This window comes from Typha latifolia, chromosome 1 (assembly GCF_019914945.1).
Source record: "Typha latifolia isolate L0001 chromosome 1, TyphaL0001v2, whole genome shotgun sequence".
Lineage (NCBI taxonomy): Eukaryota > Viridiplantae > Streptophyta > Magnoliopsida > Poales > Typhaceae > Typha > Typha latifolia.
Window position 1 is genome coordinate 10607542 of NC_133086.1, and position 17840 is coordinate 10625381.

General features: G+C 34.6%; 1 protein-coding gene across 1 annotated transcript; it reads right to left on the reverse strand.

The window, feature by feature from the left end:
- Window positions 1-417: 417 nt before the first annotated feature.
- LOC140786306 (putative glucose-6-phosphate 1-epimerase) lies at window positions 418-17615 on the reverse strand. Its single transcript, XM_073134633.1, has 9 exons — window positions 17306-17615; window positions 14262-14336; window positions 11856-11912; window positions 11607-11767; window positions 11292-11432; window positions 8328-8430; window positions 8159-8258; window positions 7730-7972; window positions 418-827 (listed from the first exon to the last, which is right to left on the reverse strand). The coding sequence occupies exons 1-8, from the start codon at window positions 17396-17398 to the stop codon at window positions 7761-7763; spliced, it is 942 nt and encodes a 313-aa protein (XP_072990734.1). The 5' UTR covers window positions 17399-17615; the 3' UTR covers window positions 418-827; window positions 7730-7760.
- Between the last annotated feature and the right edge of the window lie 225 nt (window positions 17616-17840).

Genomic DNA, 17840 nt, shown 5'->3' on the forward strand with positions numbered 1-17840 from the left:
CACGTTGCACTCCCGAGACAAAAAATGAAAAGATAACAAAAAAACGTATGCCATGCAAAGAAAACGTAAAGCAAGTCGAGCAAAAAAGAAATGCACCATGTCTTTAGTACAAATCACCCAGAAATATGAAAGGGCTCTTTTTTGATAAAGTATTTCAGAAATATTTGTCATGTTAAAGGTATAATGTTCAAACCTATTAAATCCTTTGGTATACTGCCTACTACACACATCAGAAGAATTGGAGAGGGAAACTGTTCGAGTTTCCTCTTTTTTCTTTTTTCCTTTTCCTTTATTTTTTGAGTAAAGGGGGAAATAGCTCGAATTATCAAACTTAAAAAGAATAAGCTCAATTTACTGATAATAAAAAATTCCTACGAGTTCCAATATGATAGAATGTATGTGCAAGTACATCAGCAATCAAGGACAAACAGAACAGAAGCATTTATTATATAATAAGTATCATAGTTAAACAAACTAAATATCATATCACATGGCGTGTATTAGCCAAGACACAATGAAATGATCAACTGAAATTTCACATGCCTCAAATAGTTATCACAAATTATGTTATATAGCAGTAAAGGAAAAGGAAATATGCTCAATTCCTTAGGTTGCTTGTTTATATTGAAAGACGGCTGACTCACTTCTTCACGACAGATCTTGAATTGTACTAAGATAGCAAGTCTTATTGCACCGGCAAGGGATGCTTAGGACCAAACCTTAAGCTTCAAAAAGAAGAGAAGAGGAAAAGGAATAAAAGACTTCTAGTATATTGCACTCTCATAAAAAAGTCATGCTGTCTGTAACCAAGGTGAAACAGTGTTGACCTGCAACAGCAATTGACAAACATGTTATATAAGCCAGAATGAAATGAGGTAAAAAAAATACGTAAGAGTATTTGCATGCCTTGATATGCTTGGAGCTAAATCACCGTCAAGGTACCATTATCAGGGAAGATAGTAATTAAGTCAAGACATAAAAAGTAGGTAACTTTGAATTTAAGACCCTGATTTTTTTGCTTTATTACATGTCACACACTGTTGTTTACTTATATGGAAAGCAAGTCCGCTGTTTTGATCCTAATTTATAGATAGCACCCTACTATCAACTTAACAAATGGAAACAAGGCCATCATCAGAAGATGTCTAAGTATGTCCTCATCCTGGGCGACCCTGACCTGATAGGAATTTATAGAACCGATAGGGCAATTACCGGAGCCAAACATTAAACACACTTTTTCTCCTGTCAAGAAATCAGTAAATCTTCTCTCATCCTGGCCTCCACACACCATATCGAGTGAAAACGGAATTGCTTTATTGTGTGCAGTTATCTATCCTATTTGCTTTATTATGTACAATTATTAGGATAGGGATAAAATATGAACTTATCATCGGATAATACATGGTGTTATCCTAATCTTTTTTCGGGTTCATTTGCTAGGGTGGAATAAAAGGGGTTATCTAAGATAAACCCCTTTTATTTTAGAAAACCTATCCCACACGTGAGATAAGCAAATAGAATAAGAAGACAGTATAAATGACATTTATCCAGGTATCTTTATCCTAGATTTTAGCTGGGATAAAATTAGAATATCTCCAAAATGCAAATGACCAATTTACCTGAACACCCAAAACCAAAAAGAAAAAAAGAGAGAGGACGTGCTAGCCATGAGCTCTACAGTTTTTTTTCTTCCCACACTTCTCGTGTCACCTTAACCCAAACAAAACATAACCTCCACCCTCCCCTATAAATATAAAATTTATTATCTTACAACTGACCCTCACTTTTCATTATCTCCTACCTATTCATCTTCTCCTCTCCACTCTCAACTCTCTCACTCGTGAATGTCCAGAGGAGATTGTGAATGGTTTGGGCTTCCCCAGATCTCAAGGGGCACATCATTTCATCCACCGGTATGCTCTATATCTCAAGGGGCACATCATTAATTCACAACTACTTCTATTTTCTTTTACCTTTGTCAACGGTGAATGTCAATGACATTTACTCTTTCCCCTTCACTTCCCTTTCTATTAATTTCTCTTTAATTCTCTCATTCCAAGATGTAATAAGTTTTTAATGTAAAAGATACGGCAAGCAGTCCCAACCATCATCCTAGAATCATGCCTACTAAATGTTTGGTCATATGTCAAAGAGAGATCAAATTGTGAATTAGGTATTACTCCTCCAAATTTTTTTCCCTCATAGTGCAGATGAACTCTAGTGCTCTATTTAGCCCACTAGAAGCATTTCAAACACCCATGATTGACTGTCCCTTGCCTCTCTACCATAAGCTCCCTAGACGAGCACCAAACAGAAAGATTAGCTTGCATAAGTAGTGTCACATAAGAACAAAATACATTTATTAGACTTCCCTAACTAATGGACAAGAAAATTGCCAATAAAAGGAGCAAAGTTGAATTAAATGATTGAAGAGGCATCTTTACACAGCTCTTTTAACTTTATAACAAGAATTGGGAATGAGAAGAACGCTTCTTAGTATCTTATTTTATTTGCATGCCAAGCTTCCACTTTAGAATCTAGTCATACAAATTCTGGTAGGGGGTTTTGTTTATTCTTTAGTAGAATTATTTATTTTTTTTATAATAATTTGTTCTTTATGTTGTTATTTAGGTCCTTACCATATAGAAGATAACTGATCATTTTGCACATGAAAATTCCTCCTCCTTCATACCGTCCTTTGTTCTACGCCATTTTGATATGTTTAAACAGTCTAGTCATTCTTATTCTTTATGGACTTGAGTAGAAGGTGTAGATTGGTCAGACTTTTCATTCTTATGAACTTACCGATTTGTAGGTAGCAGTATTTAACTAAATATGTATAGTATAGTTTAGAACATAGCCTTTTTTTATATAATAATTGAACATGCTAGATAGACTCATGAGGTTCATTGCTTTTTCCTAACAATTCGTGCCCAACAAGAAATACTTTGCTAGAAATGCTTAAAATCTATGCTAAGCCTCATATAATTTATGAAATTAAATAGATTTGCTCACTGTCCATTCATACGACTTCCTTTAGCTTAGTCCCTTTTATGCAATACTGTTGTATAGGATTTGATGCTTCAATAGACCTTAGACTATAGCGATCATAAGGAGAGCTCATGTTTACCTTGTCAATCTTCTTGGAAGAGTTTGAGGATGATACTCAAGTAATATGTCACCTACCTCTTGAACCTCGTTATGTCAGTAGCCTTATAATACCTTAAACGCAATGAGTATACCAACTAAAGAAGAATTTACAACCCATTACCTCATAATTTTCCTTTGACCTTTCCATTATTCTTAATGACTATATTGGTGCTTCGATTTAGTGTACCAATCTTTCAATGTTCTTCACTTCTTAATTAACAAAAATCATTGAGTTGAAGTAGCCCTATTGACCTTGGATCAAAATCTGTTTACCCTTTAGAGCATAAACTTGGATGTTAGATTCATTTTATAGTCTTTGGTTAACCCATAGCAAGATCTGAAAACCTTAGCACCAATGTATAATCTAACGTATTGCTCAAACCTCTATTAGTTTTTCTTACTTATGTTACAATTATTTTTACCATATTGGTTGATTGATTTCGTACGAAGAGAATCTCGAGATTCAGAAGGAGCCCGATTATTGAGGAGAGTTAGTCAGATTCCAAAAATATTTCAGGCGAGTTAGATCCTATGTTAGTCTACGAATAATGTAATTATTGTTATGATATTTTTTTATGTCATTATCGACTACTTTCACATGCATTATTTATTATTTATCACTTATTTCATGATAGACTCCATGCTTAGTTATGACATATATTATCTTGATGATCATGATGTAATAAGGTAATAGAAGTGATGGCACCACATGCACGTGTCATTATTAGTCTAGTCCCAACTAGACAATACCCCTCTCACCCACTCACTGGAGTTAAAGGTAGAGCATATTATATAGTATTATTCTATTAGCGGTCTACACCTGAGGTCGTTAGCTAGTGGAGCATTCAGGTGATTACACTGCCTTGTTTGAAGACTAGACTAGGATGATAGTAGAAAGATATTTAAGAGGTAGGGTTATAACTCTAACGGTACCCAATGACGCAGGGTTAGGGCGTCCATTGAGCTGTGAGCTCTTTCCCTTACATGCGATGATTTGAATACAAGTAATGATTCTGCTTTGTGCGATGATTTACTAGAGCGGTGATGATGTTGATGATGATGAGCCTACAACTAGGGTCCTTAGTTTGATGGTCATAGATAACAGTCATATGCAAATACGCTTAGGCATGTACAAACCATAGTTTCCACTTTGGTCGATCTCGATTCAGCCGAAACCCGTACAGTGGTTTCGGCCAGATAGGTGGTCATGACCACCTACAAAGAAGAAGAGACAAATGCTCGTCTGTCGACACCGACAACAAAAGCAACTAGAGAGAGAAAGAGGAAGAGAGAGGAAGGAGAGAAAGGGAGAGAGAGAGAGGGAAAAAGGAAAAAAGAGTGAGGGAAAAAGGAAAAGAGAGTGAGGGAGAGGGAAAGATAAAAAAAAAGAGGGTATGAGAGAAAGAGAGAAAGGGAAAAAGGAAGAGAGAGTGAGAAAGAGGGAAAGATTAAAAAAAAGAGGGTGAGAAAGAGAGAAAGATAGAAAAAAAAGAGTGTGGGAGAGAATAGATACTTTAGACTAACAGTTAGAGGGATAGGAAAGAAGAGAGGAAGAATTTTTTTTTTTACTTTTTAGGCTTTATATGTGAGTAATTATTATTTTTTATTTTTTTATAATTTTTTCTAAATTTTTAGAAATTTCTCAACATTTTTAATAATATTTAGAATTTTGTTTAATTAAAATAGTCCGATCTGATACAAGCGGCCGATACGTATCATTTTTCCGGATGGCCAATCCCGATCCTGATATCGATTTTTGGAATCTTGGTACAAACGATATTACCGCTAAATAACTAGCCCTCCTCGTTATTATGTTTACTATGTGGATTATGACATCATTGACATAGTTGCTATGTGAATTATGACACATTGAGTTATGATGATATTATGCACTTATGTATTATGAGTTAATGAAAGTTTATTATAAATTATATTGTACACCTTTACCTCGATATGTTGCTAATTATGTACATGCATTTCTATTTATCATGCAATACATTGTTCATAAACTATTATTGGATTATACTTATCAGGTGTGTGCTCACCGCCTTTTTGGTAGAACATATCAGAGTTAAATGTGGAGGATGCGGATATTGAGTAGTAGTTTTATTTTCTTATTAGTGTTGTTCTTTTCTTCCTAGTTGGACTATAGCCTCTACGAACGTTTTTATATTTTAAGTTTTTATATGGACATATGTATCTTTGGAGGCTTGTTGAGACCTATAATACTTGTAATTCCGGATTATTTGCTTTGGTTGTTATAGTATTTTAGATCTATCTTAGATACTTTGTTATGGTATTTTAAATGTATCTTAAATACTTTGTGAGAATATTGCACCGGCAAAATCATGTGAGTCACGTAAATTTTTTCACGTGATTTTTGAAGACGTGGGTGTTTCATTTCCCTCTCAATAATATATTAAAATACATTATCAAATTATAATGTAACTATAATATAGTTACCAAATTACCGAATTATAATGTAACTATAATATAATATATTAGAATAAGTTTGTAATGAAAATGTTTTGACATGAGATATCCATTCTTGATGTTGTGATAGTAGTATCTATATATTGCAAAAATAGTGAATTAGATTAAATTATTTTTTGGCTAGAAATTCTAAAAATAATCATGATATGATAATATAATAGTTATGAAATAAAATTACAATTTGTATATAATTTTAAACCTATTTCCTATCTTAAAAATAAAAATAAAAATAAAAAATAAAATTCTATTAACATTAAACTAAAAAAAAGGGAACAAGATCAATTTGATCTTTATTCCAGCTATAACAATCAAACATCATCTAATCCTATATTTTTATCTCGGCACTTCTCCCTCCTTTCCAACCAAACACCTAATGAGGAATTGGAATAAAAATTTCTTTTTATCTTGAAATAACTCTTCCTTTTATTCCAATCTCAATTATTCCTTACTCCGCAACCTAATGCATCCATAGTGTTTGTTGGAAAAGAAAGGAATAAATATACTGATGTATTAGATAACAATAAGAGATAAATATAGAGTTAATAAAATTAACCTTATTTTCCTTTCTTAACTTTCATATAAATAGATTTTGTAATTTTATTTTACAACTATCATACTGTCTACCCATCGTTATTTTTAAAATTCCTACCCCAAAAATAATTTGACTGAAATGCATGTATATGTATATATATATATATATATATATATATATATATATATATATATATATACGCAGATTATATATATTGTTAGTAATATGGCAAATTCATTTATATGTATAATCTAGGAATTATGTACGATCAAGATACATAAATTATGGAAGAATGTTACTTGCGAAGAAATTGAATATTCAAGTGGAAAGAAGCAAAAATCTGAAATTCAACATGAACTACAATTTCAGGTGAGTGGTGTCCACCTGCAAGCCAAACGACATGCACATGATAGTGCTGGGTGTAAGCACCCTAATGGCAGTCAAACGACGTGTGGACGCTGCCACAGAGTTAATGTTCCGGTTGGCGTCCAGAAGACAACAAAAGACTCCAGACTGTAGGTGCAAAACAGAATGGCATCTGAACGACACTCAAATGGCATCTGAACAATGTGTGCAAGATAGCGGTATCCGAATGGCCATTGAAACAGCATATGAACTGTTTGTACAGTTCAGAAACAGAAATTTCTGAAACCTATTCAAATTTCAGAAATTTCTGAACCTATTCAAATACTGATATGTCCCACCTCTATATAAGTGATCTACCTCAAACTCAAGAGAATTAAAGTAAATTATCTATGAATTCTAGGATTCTCCATGAAGCATAATTCTTATCAATTATGAGGAGAGTCATTATCATATGTCTGAGACTTAAAAGCTAGCTGGATACTGGAGCTACAGTTACTGATCATCAACAGTACTAGAGAAGTTGAAATGACATCATCTTTATCGACATCTACCACCACATTGGCACTTGCATTTGAGGTTGATTTGTCGATCGAGTGCTTACTAAAAGAAGACGATCTTTCTCACAAGAGTAATTAATCAGATTGTTCATGTTCAAAACCTTAAAACACTCAATCATTAAATTTTTGGAAGGGTTTATAAGTAAGTTTTGTTTTTATTGCTTAGTGAAATCAGATTGATCGACTTTAGGCGGGTCCGCACTTTCGCTCCTCTCAATGCTAAAGAGGTTTTCCACGTTAAAATAAAATTATTATTGTGTTTGACGTGCTTCTACTTTTCCTTCCAGCTTTCCATATTCTATTCTATTCTTGAATTTTCTCTCAGCTCTTGAGTTTAGTTTTCATAGTTATAGTAGTATTCAGATTTCCATCTACTTGGTTTCAATGTTCAAAGTTTGATTCTTAATCAATTTTTTAAACCTAGTAGGATTTGATTTTCCTAAACAGACATGGACTTGGTTTGTGACTTTAACTTTGACTTTGCCCAGAAGATCAAAACCTTAACTTGGTTCTAGCTGAACCATTTTTGCATCAGTTGTATGTTGCCACTAAGTTGTTCAACTTGGATCAACAAATACAACTATGTTATTTGCAATTCATTAACTAGGTCATATTTGGAATAAATACTTACCTTTGAATCACTTGACCAAGAACTATATGCTTCAACCTTGAAGAACCCTTTGTGGATCCAGTTGCCCACTAAAGTAACTGGAGGGGACTGCTGATAGTTCTAACCTTCCCTTCCATTCCTCACCAGGCTTCAAAGTGATGGGTTTCTCAATAGCTGCAGCCTCTACACAAACCATATACTTGTACTCATCGTCCCCAAAATCTGTCATTGCCTTGGCTTTCTTGTCCCAGGGATTCCATACAACTGCAGGAAGACGGAAAAGAAAATAATTTGTTGTCAACAGCTATGAAGATGTTGTACATCTGACAGTTAATGTTACACAGGATTTTCCTCAAGATCTGATAAATAATTTCAGAATTTTCCTCAAGAAATTAATTTCCTAGATATTATATAAACGTAGAAGATATCAGTATTCAGTACGAGACGAACCTGCATCGGGGAGTCCTTCCTTCCTCAAGACAAATGTTCTTTTCTTTTCATGGTCTATGATTGCAATCTTTGCTGGTGTGCTTAGATATACTTTGTCAAACTGTACAAAAATAAAAGATTCAGAATGAAAACAAGAATCACAATAAAACAAGTTCGCTGGTTTACTTACTTCTGATTCGAATACAATTGCATCTCCTTGTTCAGTAAAACGTGCCCTGTCCTGTAAGTTGTCAAGGTAATCCAGAGTCTCCAATCCCTCTACTCTTACTTCACTGAAACATCAACTTGAAATTAAGGATCAAAAAAGTCAGATCGCTTAAGATGAAAATTCAATATGGAATCAAACAAGAGGAATCTAGATTCATTTATAACATGGAGATACATTTGCATGAACACATCACTGGTTTGCCTGTCACCACAGACGTCCAAATATTGAATAGCAACTGGACTCCGTGTTGTTTTTCACATGGAATATAATTTGCAGATGGCAGTGCCATTATTTACAATTCATGGAAAATAAGTACCAATAAAATGCACTATTTTTTTGCCCTCCCTGAGGTAATTCTTCATATCAGAAAGTGAATTTAAGATCCCATCATTTAGAAGATTTACTTCTATACTAACTTCTGCATAAATGATGTACATCAGCTGCTTAGTTCTCACATTAAGGGTGGTGTATCATGAATCTCTCAGATTTCAATTTGAAATTATGCAGCTTTCACCAGATGTATCAATTCAAGACCTTCACATTTGTAGTTTGATATTCATAAGATACAGTTGGAGCATGAGAGAGAAGTGAAAAGCTTTCTACCATCGAAGCGTGAGAGAGGAGTAGAAAGATTTTTTGCCTCCAGAATGTAAGAGAAAGGATTAGGGCACATTTTTCTCCTCTCAAGTCAACTAATGTGAGAACAGTACGGCTTTCCAATCCAAATGAGTTGAGCTGAGCTTGATCTTCAAAATAGGCTCTAAAATAATTTTGAGCCAAACTTAATCATGAGCTGGCTCTTCAAATAGGCTCGATAAGGTTCGATAAGGCTCAAAATAATTATAATACATATATATATATATATATATATAATGTGAGTAATACTTTCTATACAATGTTATACATTTGTTAAATTTTAAATTTTACTTAAGTGGATTATTATTTACCTTGATCTTAGAGCTTAATTCCAAGGGAGATCCAGAAAAGATAAATCTGAGAGAGCCAAAGTATCGGAGGTGAAGAAAGGTATCTATTTTAAAAAAGTGACATGACATGATATCCTCAGATGACGAGCATAAGTGTCATAACAATGATAGCCTTTTCGCTAGGGATTATATCCTAAAAAAACACATTTAGCTGCTTGAGGGAACAACTTATTGCGTTCACCTAGAGAAAGAAGAACGAAGCAGATGCACCCAAAGAGACGAAGATAACCATAATTTGGTGAAGTACTATAGAGATGCTCGTAGGGGGTCACACCACCAAAAACTGAAGATGAAGTTCGATTGATTAGATAAAGAGTAGTAAGAAAAGTCTCAACCCAATAAAAATGAGGAAAAAAAGCCTCAAAGAGAAGAGCACGTGTAGTAGTCTCAAGAAGATGATGATGCTTCCGTTCGGCAACACCATTTTGAGCAGGGGTATATGTTGAGGTAGGGTGCCAACAGAAGCATGAATAAAATGAAACTCAGAGGAAAGGTACTCCCGAGCACCGTCAGATAGGAAGATCTTAATAGATCGACTAAATTGAGTATAAACCATAGAAGAGAAATCACGATAAATTTAACAAACCTTAGAATGCTGATGCATAAGGTAAATTCAAATGAAATAAAAGAAATCATCAATAAAATATACACAATAGAGAAAGCCAAGACCAGAAGAAAAGGGAGTAGGACCCCAAATGTCAGTGCACAAGATCGAAAGGTGAATCAGAGATACTCTCACTAAGAAGAAAAGAAAAGGCCCGATGTTTTGCCAACTTACAGTCAGTACAAGGAGACAAACAAGAAAAATGACTACTGTCTAAAGATCTAGGCTTGGATAATATCTTGAGACGTTGACTCGATACATGACCTAGACACCGATGCCACAGATCGAAAGGAGATAAGAGAGTAACAAGACAAACACTGGGACTAGGTGGAGGAAGATGAAGCCGGTCTAGATAGTAAAGCCCATATATTCAACTACCAATCTAAAATCCTCTGGCTTGTTGATGTATCGTACACAACACAAGAAGTAGAAGAGAAAGACACAATATAACCAGAGTCAGAAAGCTAAGTAACAGAAATAAAGCTCATTGTAAGACAAAGAACAAGTCAGACATCAGATAAAGTAAGACGACTAGTAGAATCTGTGGTCAGGGTGATGTAAGTAATGTGAGAGATGAGATAGTGAGTCCCATCAGCCATATGAACATAAGAAAGAGCGGTGAGGGCAGGGTTGAGGCACCAATCAAAAGATTTTGTCATACCAGAGAAAGTAGTGGCACTAATAGAGGCATTAGTGAAGCTAAGGCTCTCACAGTTGACCAAAACACAAGATGCTATTAGAAGAGAACCTATCAGACACCTTGAGGGTGTTTCGAAATTTTCTAACTCAAGCCTTCGTCAAACACCTGGTGAACAGTACTGCTAACCTTAACACACTACCAAATAAATATTAAATTTGGACAGTTCGCTAAAAACTTGAGGGCTTAACGCAGTGGGACTTTTCCTCAAACAAAGATGTGGGCACTTGCTAAAAAATAATTCTGTTATTGTGTTGCTATTGCACTTGGCACAGTAAACTTTTGTCGAACACCTGGTGAGCGAAAACTTTGAATAGTGCTACTAAATGAAAGAGCTGAGGACAAGTGAACTTCCGTCGAACATATGGTAGGCACTAGGTTTGGGTGAATCTATTTCATGAAATGATAAAGGGGGCCTTGACCCTATTTATACAAAGTCACCATATATCTAAATAAATAAATAAAATATAACCAAATAACTTTAATAGTAATGATTGATACGGATATTGTAGAGGTATTTACTGACATCTCAAACCATGGAAATTACTGCAAAGTCATCTCTCAAAACACAACTTACAAGGCTACATTAAATACAAAAGTATAGTTTGTACTTTGTAAATGAAGAATTGAAAACTCACCTGATATCTGATACAGAAAAATATGTATGGTATGCAAAAGTAAAGGAAAATGGCTTTCCATCTGTATTAGTATTTCTTATACGTGATATCAACATTAGATCTCCTCCTGGTCCCAATATAACCCTTAGACGAAATTCATACCTGCAAAATGCAAAAGTCGGTCTCACTTATCAGCATACCACTTTGGGAAACCAAAAATATGACAATCAAAGAGAAAATGGAAGAACAACGGATTCTTGATTTCTTACTCCATTAATAATAGGAGTATAGGACAATGTTAACATGCAAATAATGTAAACACACACACACACACACCTATGAGGCCAGATCTTAAAATCTTCTTCGGATGGTTTAAGGATTAAATCAACATAAGCTCTATTAGAGGTAGTGGTTGGAAATGGCGGTGGATCATTATCAATACTCCATATCCTGTTCCTTGCAAATCCATGCGGTTCAAGATTTCCAAGGTTGGAAAACTGAAATAAAACAGTTATTACCACAATCCATATGATAAAGCCAATTAAAGAAAATTACTAGAAATCTAACAATAAAAAAACATCATACTTGAGGAAAGCATATTGGGATGCCCCCACGTATAGCTTTTGGAGGCTTGAAGATAGCCTATTGTGAACAAAGAAAAAAAATGAAGCAGGTTATTGACTAAACAAAGAGTAAACATCAATATGCATGTCAAACTATTGGATAAATTTCAACTTTACTTTTCAAAAGCATAGTACAGGCAGATGACACAAAAAATATAGTTGTCAATCTCTCCCAAGTTAGTTAGAGGAATGTGAAAGATAAGCCACCTAGAGCCCAATTTTAGATAAGCATAAGCAGTGTCCTTGACACATTAACATATCTACATGATTACTTTACCAACATTCATGTTAATTAAGTAATTAACTACGTTTCGACATTCTATAGATAAAATTTGATAATGCTATAGTGTTATTCTAAATATGGAAAAGAAAGTACATAGTTTAGATAAAAATCAAAGGTGGAGCTAGACTTCAATTTATAAGGGGGACGGCAGGGGTGTGAAATAATATATCTAATATAATTTTTTTAAGTTCTATAGGGTCTTAGCTTAAAATTTAAAATTTAGGGGGGCCATGCCCTCCCTTCTCTTGTATGTGACTCCACCATGATAAAATAAGAGCTAAATGAGGAAAGGTGGCCAATTTGTGGTAGTGGTATAGATCCTTTAAATGAAAAAAAAGACCTTCATCCTTAGTTTCAATTATACCAAGAAAACCATGAAAAGAATGTTAATCACAACACTGAATCCTATAAATATGAAAAAACAAATGAAGCAAAAACAACTTTGGAAGTAATGTTCAAATAATACATGCATGATACATGTGTACTAAATTCCCCAAAATCTATGATAGGACTGTGCACATATGAATTTGCATTTATGCCTGAGTGCAACTATGTTTGTGAGAGGATAAATGCATAGACATTTCTCTGTGTTTGCACCTCAGTTCATATGTATAAATAATTTACATGAATACATGAAAGAAAATGAAACAACATGCATATGTAGAATTAGACATAAATGATGCCAATTTAATATGCCTTGATCTCTGAATCTTTAACTCTTGTCGTGATATTTAATCATTATTTTCATATTAATAATTTTATAAAGTTTCCCTATAAAGAACAACAGAGTTTGTAAGGTCCACTATACAATGTACTCCAACTAGAGGCACAAAGAGAAAAAGAAATTAGAAAGCCACAAGTAATAATTTTATTGATAATAAGCAACTTTCATAGTTATGCTCTATGGTGTTTAATTATGACAAAGTGTATGTTCTGAACAAGGTTAAAAAAATCGGTATCGTGATCGGGATTGGCCATCTAGAAAAACGATACGCATCAGCCGTATCGGCCGCTTATATTGGATCAGATTATTTTAATTAAATAAAATTCTAAATATTATTTAAAAATGTTGAGAAATTTCTAAAAATTTAGAAAAAATTATAAGAAAATAAGAAATAATAATTACTTAAATATAAAGTCTAAAAAGTAAAAATCTCTCTTCCTCCCTCTCTTCTTTCCTATCCCTCTAATTGTTAGTCCGAGCTATCCCATTATCTCTTTTTTTTATCTCCCCCCTGTCTCCTCTCTTCCTCTTTCCCTCTCTCTCCCTCTCTCTCTACAGCTATTGGCGGCTGCTGTCAGCAGCAACAGCAGGCAGCAACTAAAAGCTGCCTACTGCAACTGGCCTGTAGTAGCTGCTGCAGTAGGGCCGAAACCAGTAAGTTTCAGCCTAGATAGCTAATCCCGATCCGTTTGGGCGATCCCACTCGGGATCGGCCGAAACTGGGAACTATGGTTCTGAATGCTATTTCATGTTATTTATTTCTTCACATAGCTAATGCAGTCACAAAACATGAAAAGAAAGAAATAATGGAGTTGGTCATTAAGCCATGATCTCTAATCTCTAACTCCCACACAAGCATCTCAGCAATTGCCAATTGGTATGTCCCAAGAGAAGTAAAAGTAAAGAATATTAATTAGAAACACTGTTCAGAATAACTGGATACAAGAAAAGTGTTTGTTTTCCTTATCAATCTTACAATATTCTCTTCATGTTCTGCAGATTAAAGTAAGTAAAATATCATCCAATGTAGCAATTTAGTTCACCAGTAGTTTATCAAGGTTTTAAAAGACTTTATGAGGTTGATAGGCGGTCAAGAGGCCACTTTAAGTTGGGTGCCTACACGTGTGCCCATAAATCAAGGTGGTGCAAAAATAAACCAATGAAACAAATAATTGTTAAAGAAAGAGTTACAATTAATACATGAAATCAATAAAACAAATTCATTTTATCAATAAAATAAATTCACATATTAGAGACCGCACCAATTAGTTGGGAATAAAGACTTGATATTCTTATTGTTATCATTGTTGCAATGTCATCTTGTAGGACAACATTACTCGATAACTTAAAAACTTTGGTACCTTATTGCTTACAAAAAGTAACTCCTCTCCATGATCATTTTTCCACGATGTCACATGTCCTCCATAGAGATAAACCTGAAAAACAAACAAAAAATCTGAAAGAGCACATGAATCTACTGGAAGGACATATAGTTAAATAACTTCTCTAGTTCTCTTTTCCTATGCTACATATTGTTACAAAAAAGAAAAAGTTCCCCCAGTATGGTCAAGACTCAAGACACCAAATAGCACACGTGGTACGCAAGCAGATATGCAAGATACCAAAAATTATTGAAGTGTATTTTAAAATAATTATTGAATTAGAACTACTAAAATGAAAATAAATAATGCGCGGCATCTAAAATTTCACATCCAAATACTTAAGTAGCTAATCAGATATATTTTATGCTTAACTTGTTTATAAATACCTAAAATTTATGGCAATAGCTTATGGTGCTCATGTATGTTTCTTTTGGCTTGACTGAGCCTAAGCCCTATGTCGATGTGGCTCATATGCGCAGTCAAGGAACTATTTCAGCATTTCTGAGTATGTGATTGCTTATGTGGGTGTGTGCACTGCCTTTTAAAACATTGTGCTACATTATGTTGCCAACAAGGAACTCCAAAAATGTTTTCGAGTTTGGTTGATCTACCTTGAGTTTCAAAGACATGGTTAAGATTTGCCATGATGTTTCTCTTTCAAAGTATAAATGGATCTGCTTAACACCTCATATGCTTTCCTGATAATGGGGCCTTATTAATGCACTAGGTCTTTAATAGGCAGCAAGAAAAAGCACAGTAACTCCTAACAAGAATTTAACTATGCATGATTAGAGCAAAATAAGTTATGCCCTTATCGACAGCCTACTGTCTCTACTCATTACTACTCATTTCAATTTTATCTAAGTTAATCATCATACCATCTTATTATACCCTTCCAATCAAACTCCATAGCAGATAATTGTTCTAAAATGTCATCTGTGCACTAATATGTGCAATAATATATGTGACGTCATAGTTATAATGAAATTACATAGAGCCTGCAGAGAACTATGTACCTGTAATATCACTAATTTTTCAGTTGGACCCTCATAGTATATGAAAGTATTTAAAATACACCAAGATGAGTATCCTAGGAAGCAAAGATACTTCAAACTCTAGTTGATGGAGGTTGCTTCCACTGTGGTCTGAGCCACGAAAGCTCCCACTAAAGACATTCATGGCACAAGGCCAATCGTGGAGCTCCTGAGCACGAGCAGCAGTGACCCAAAGCCGCCGATCGGCCCGATTTACCAAAAAAGTTGCGAGCACCAAATTTAGGTATTTCTGTTTTAATTCATTAAACTTAAATTAAATTTGAGGGGTGGGGAGAGGATTGGCCTACGAGTCGCGTGGTCTAAATGTTATCAATTTGGAGAAGTACCAAATTAGGATTTGCTCCAAATCAATTCTTTATTATAGATTCAAATTTACTTCTTATGCTCTTAAATTGGTGACTAACAATTTCTTACAAATGGTTAGCTCTGTTTATGGATAAGTTGGAGATGTGCTTATGCAAATACCATTTCCCCAAACAAACAGCTCTATTACATGACACACAAAAGAAAAAAAAAATCCTCCACATTTAACAATTTCACATTTTCCTTGTAGCACAACCAAATGGCACAATTGCTATCCATTTGTAGGAAAAACATTGTCTGTTGATTATTCAGTTGCGACACATATATATTCTTGTGAAATAGCTATATCCATATCCACATGTTATAATTGTTTGATAACCACACATTATGAAGAGAAAGATCACTTAGTAACTAAGTCTAAATCTAAAAGAAGTATATGTTATATGATCTTTTAGAAACCTTCCCAATAACAACAATGATTATATGCAATGCCCCTAACAAATTACTTCATTTATAATCACCTACAAATCAGTCGCTTGTTCAAATGTTATGCATGTGAGCTTCTCCTTTTAAAAGGATAAAAGTGGAGATGCTCTTAACCATACATAATTTTCCTGGTGTAAACAAGAGCATTAAAACCTCAGGGTCTGAATTTTCAAGCTGTCTAAGACCCTACAAAATGCATTTGAAACATAGTATTATAATACTATTTCCAACATCAAGGAAGAGACAGTATATTGATGCATTTCACACATTAATGAGAGTTCTTCAAAGAAACTGAAATGCTTCAATGACGGCAAAATAAAAGAAATCCTCTGATTTGTAACTCAACAATTCCAAGGAAACATGACTCTATGCTCACATGTTTTAAGGTGCTCACAAGCCATCACTGTTCCCAATAGTAAAAGTACAGGGATCTAAACTCAATTAGCATCTTTGCATTTTGCACCTTTATGGAATGGACCAATGTTGGTCAGTTTCAGGCACTTATATTCCAGTGCAAGAAAGATAATGACGATGGATCAGAGATAAGTTTGTGTTTCTATAATAAACCAAATTATGAACCAAAATTACCTGACATAAAGTGCCATAGATTAAAGCTTTAGATTGTACAAGGCAAAATATTCCCTACAGGCATCTATTCTCTCTGGCATGGGACCGATGAAAGATATTTTGAGTAATGTTTTATCATATTCGTTTTCTGAACAAGACAAGTACTAAATCAAAATTGTTTCTTCAGAGAATTGATAAACAATTTTAATTCCAGCGCCTAAGCTCAGGAACAACAATTCTCAAAGCTGACAACTTTGGCAGATAATGGGGCTCGTAAATCCCTAACTTATCAACGTATCAGACAGAATGATATGTAGCTCAGACAGATCTAATGGATCCAAAATGCATCATTTCCGAAGATTTCCAACTAAAGCACCAAAAACAAATCAAACGACCAGAAGTAACTGACAGATTCAGTTCATAAGCTCAAAGAATCTTCATAAAACAAATCAAGGTTTCAAGAAATGGCATCAGATCCGGAAAAAGCCGATCCGATCTATCTTTTATCGACCAAACGCCGGACGATTCTGATCTAATTGTTCAGAAAGGTTCTGAAATCGAAGACATAGCGTTCGAAACAGAATAGACCATCGAGAGGGAGATAAATCAGACCTCAGCAGAGCTTCCTCTGACCTCTCTGAGAACCACCTTCTCCAGGCCATTGACGCCTTTGCAGTGCTCCACCGGAGGCTTCTCTTCCGACATCCCACCGCAAGAACCCTAACCTTTAATTACTCACCTTATAAACGAGTATTCCTCCCTCTATCTCTCTCTGCTCGATCGCTAAGGGATGCCGCGAATCAGTGGGACAGAAAGCGGAGATCGGAGAAGAAAAAGAAAAGATTAACCCAATAAATTTTTGAAGTTAAATGGAAAGCTCCCTGAGCTAAATTTTTTTTTTTTTTGAATTAAACCCTGAGCTAAAATATATTACATCATCTATTCACCTTTTAGGAAGTGGGAAAGCGGATTTCTTGAAGTTCAAAGTGCAGGAAGTAACTATCGAAAGCTTTTAGTTGCTCTTGTATTTCTGCAGTTAATATATTCGCCATTCATAGCTCGCCAAGAATCGAATGTAGAAAATCTCTGCATTTAAAGTTGCAGGCTATCCGATCAGGCAATAGTGAAAGCCGTTACGTGGAATGTA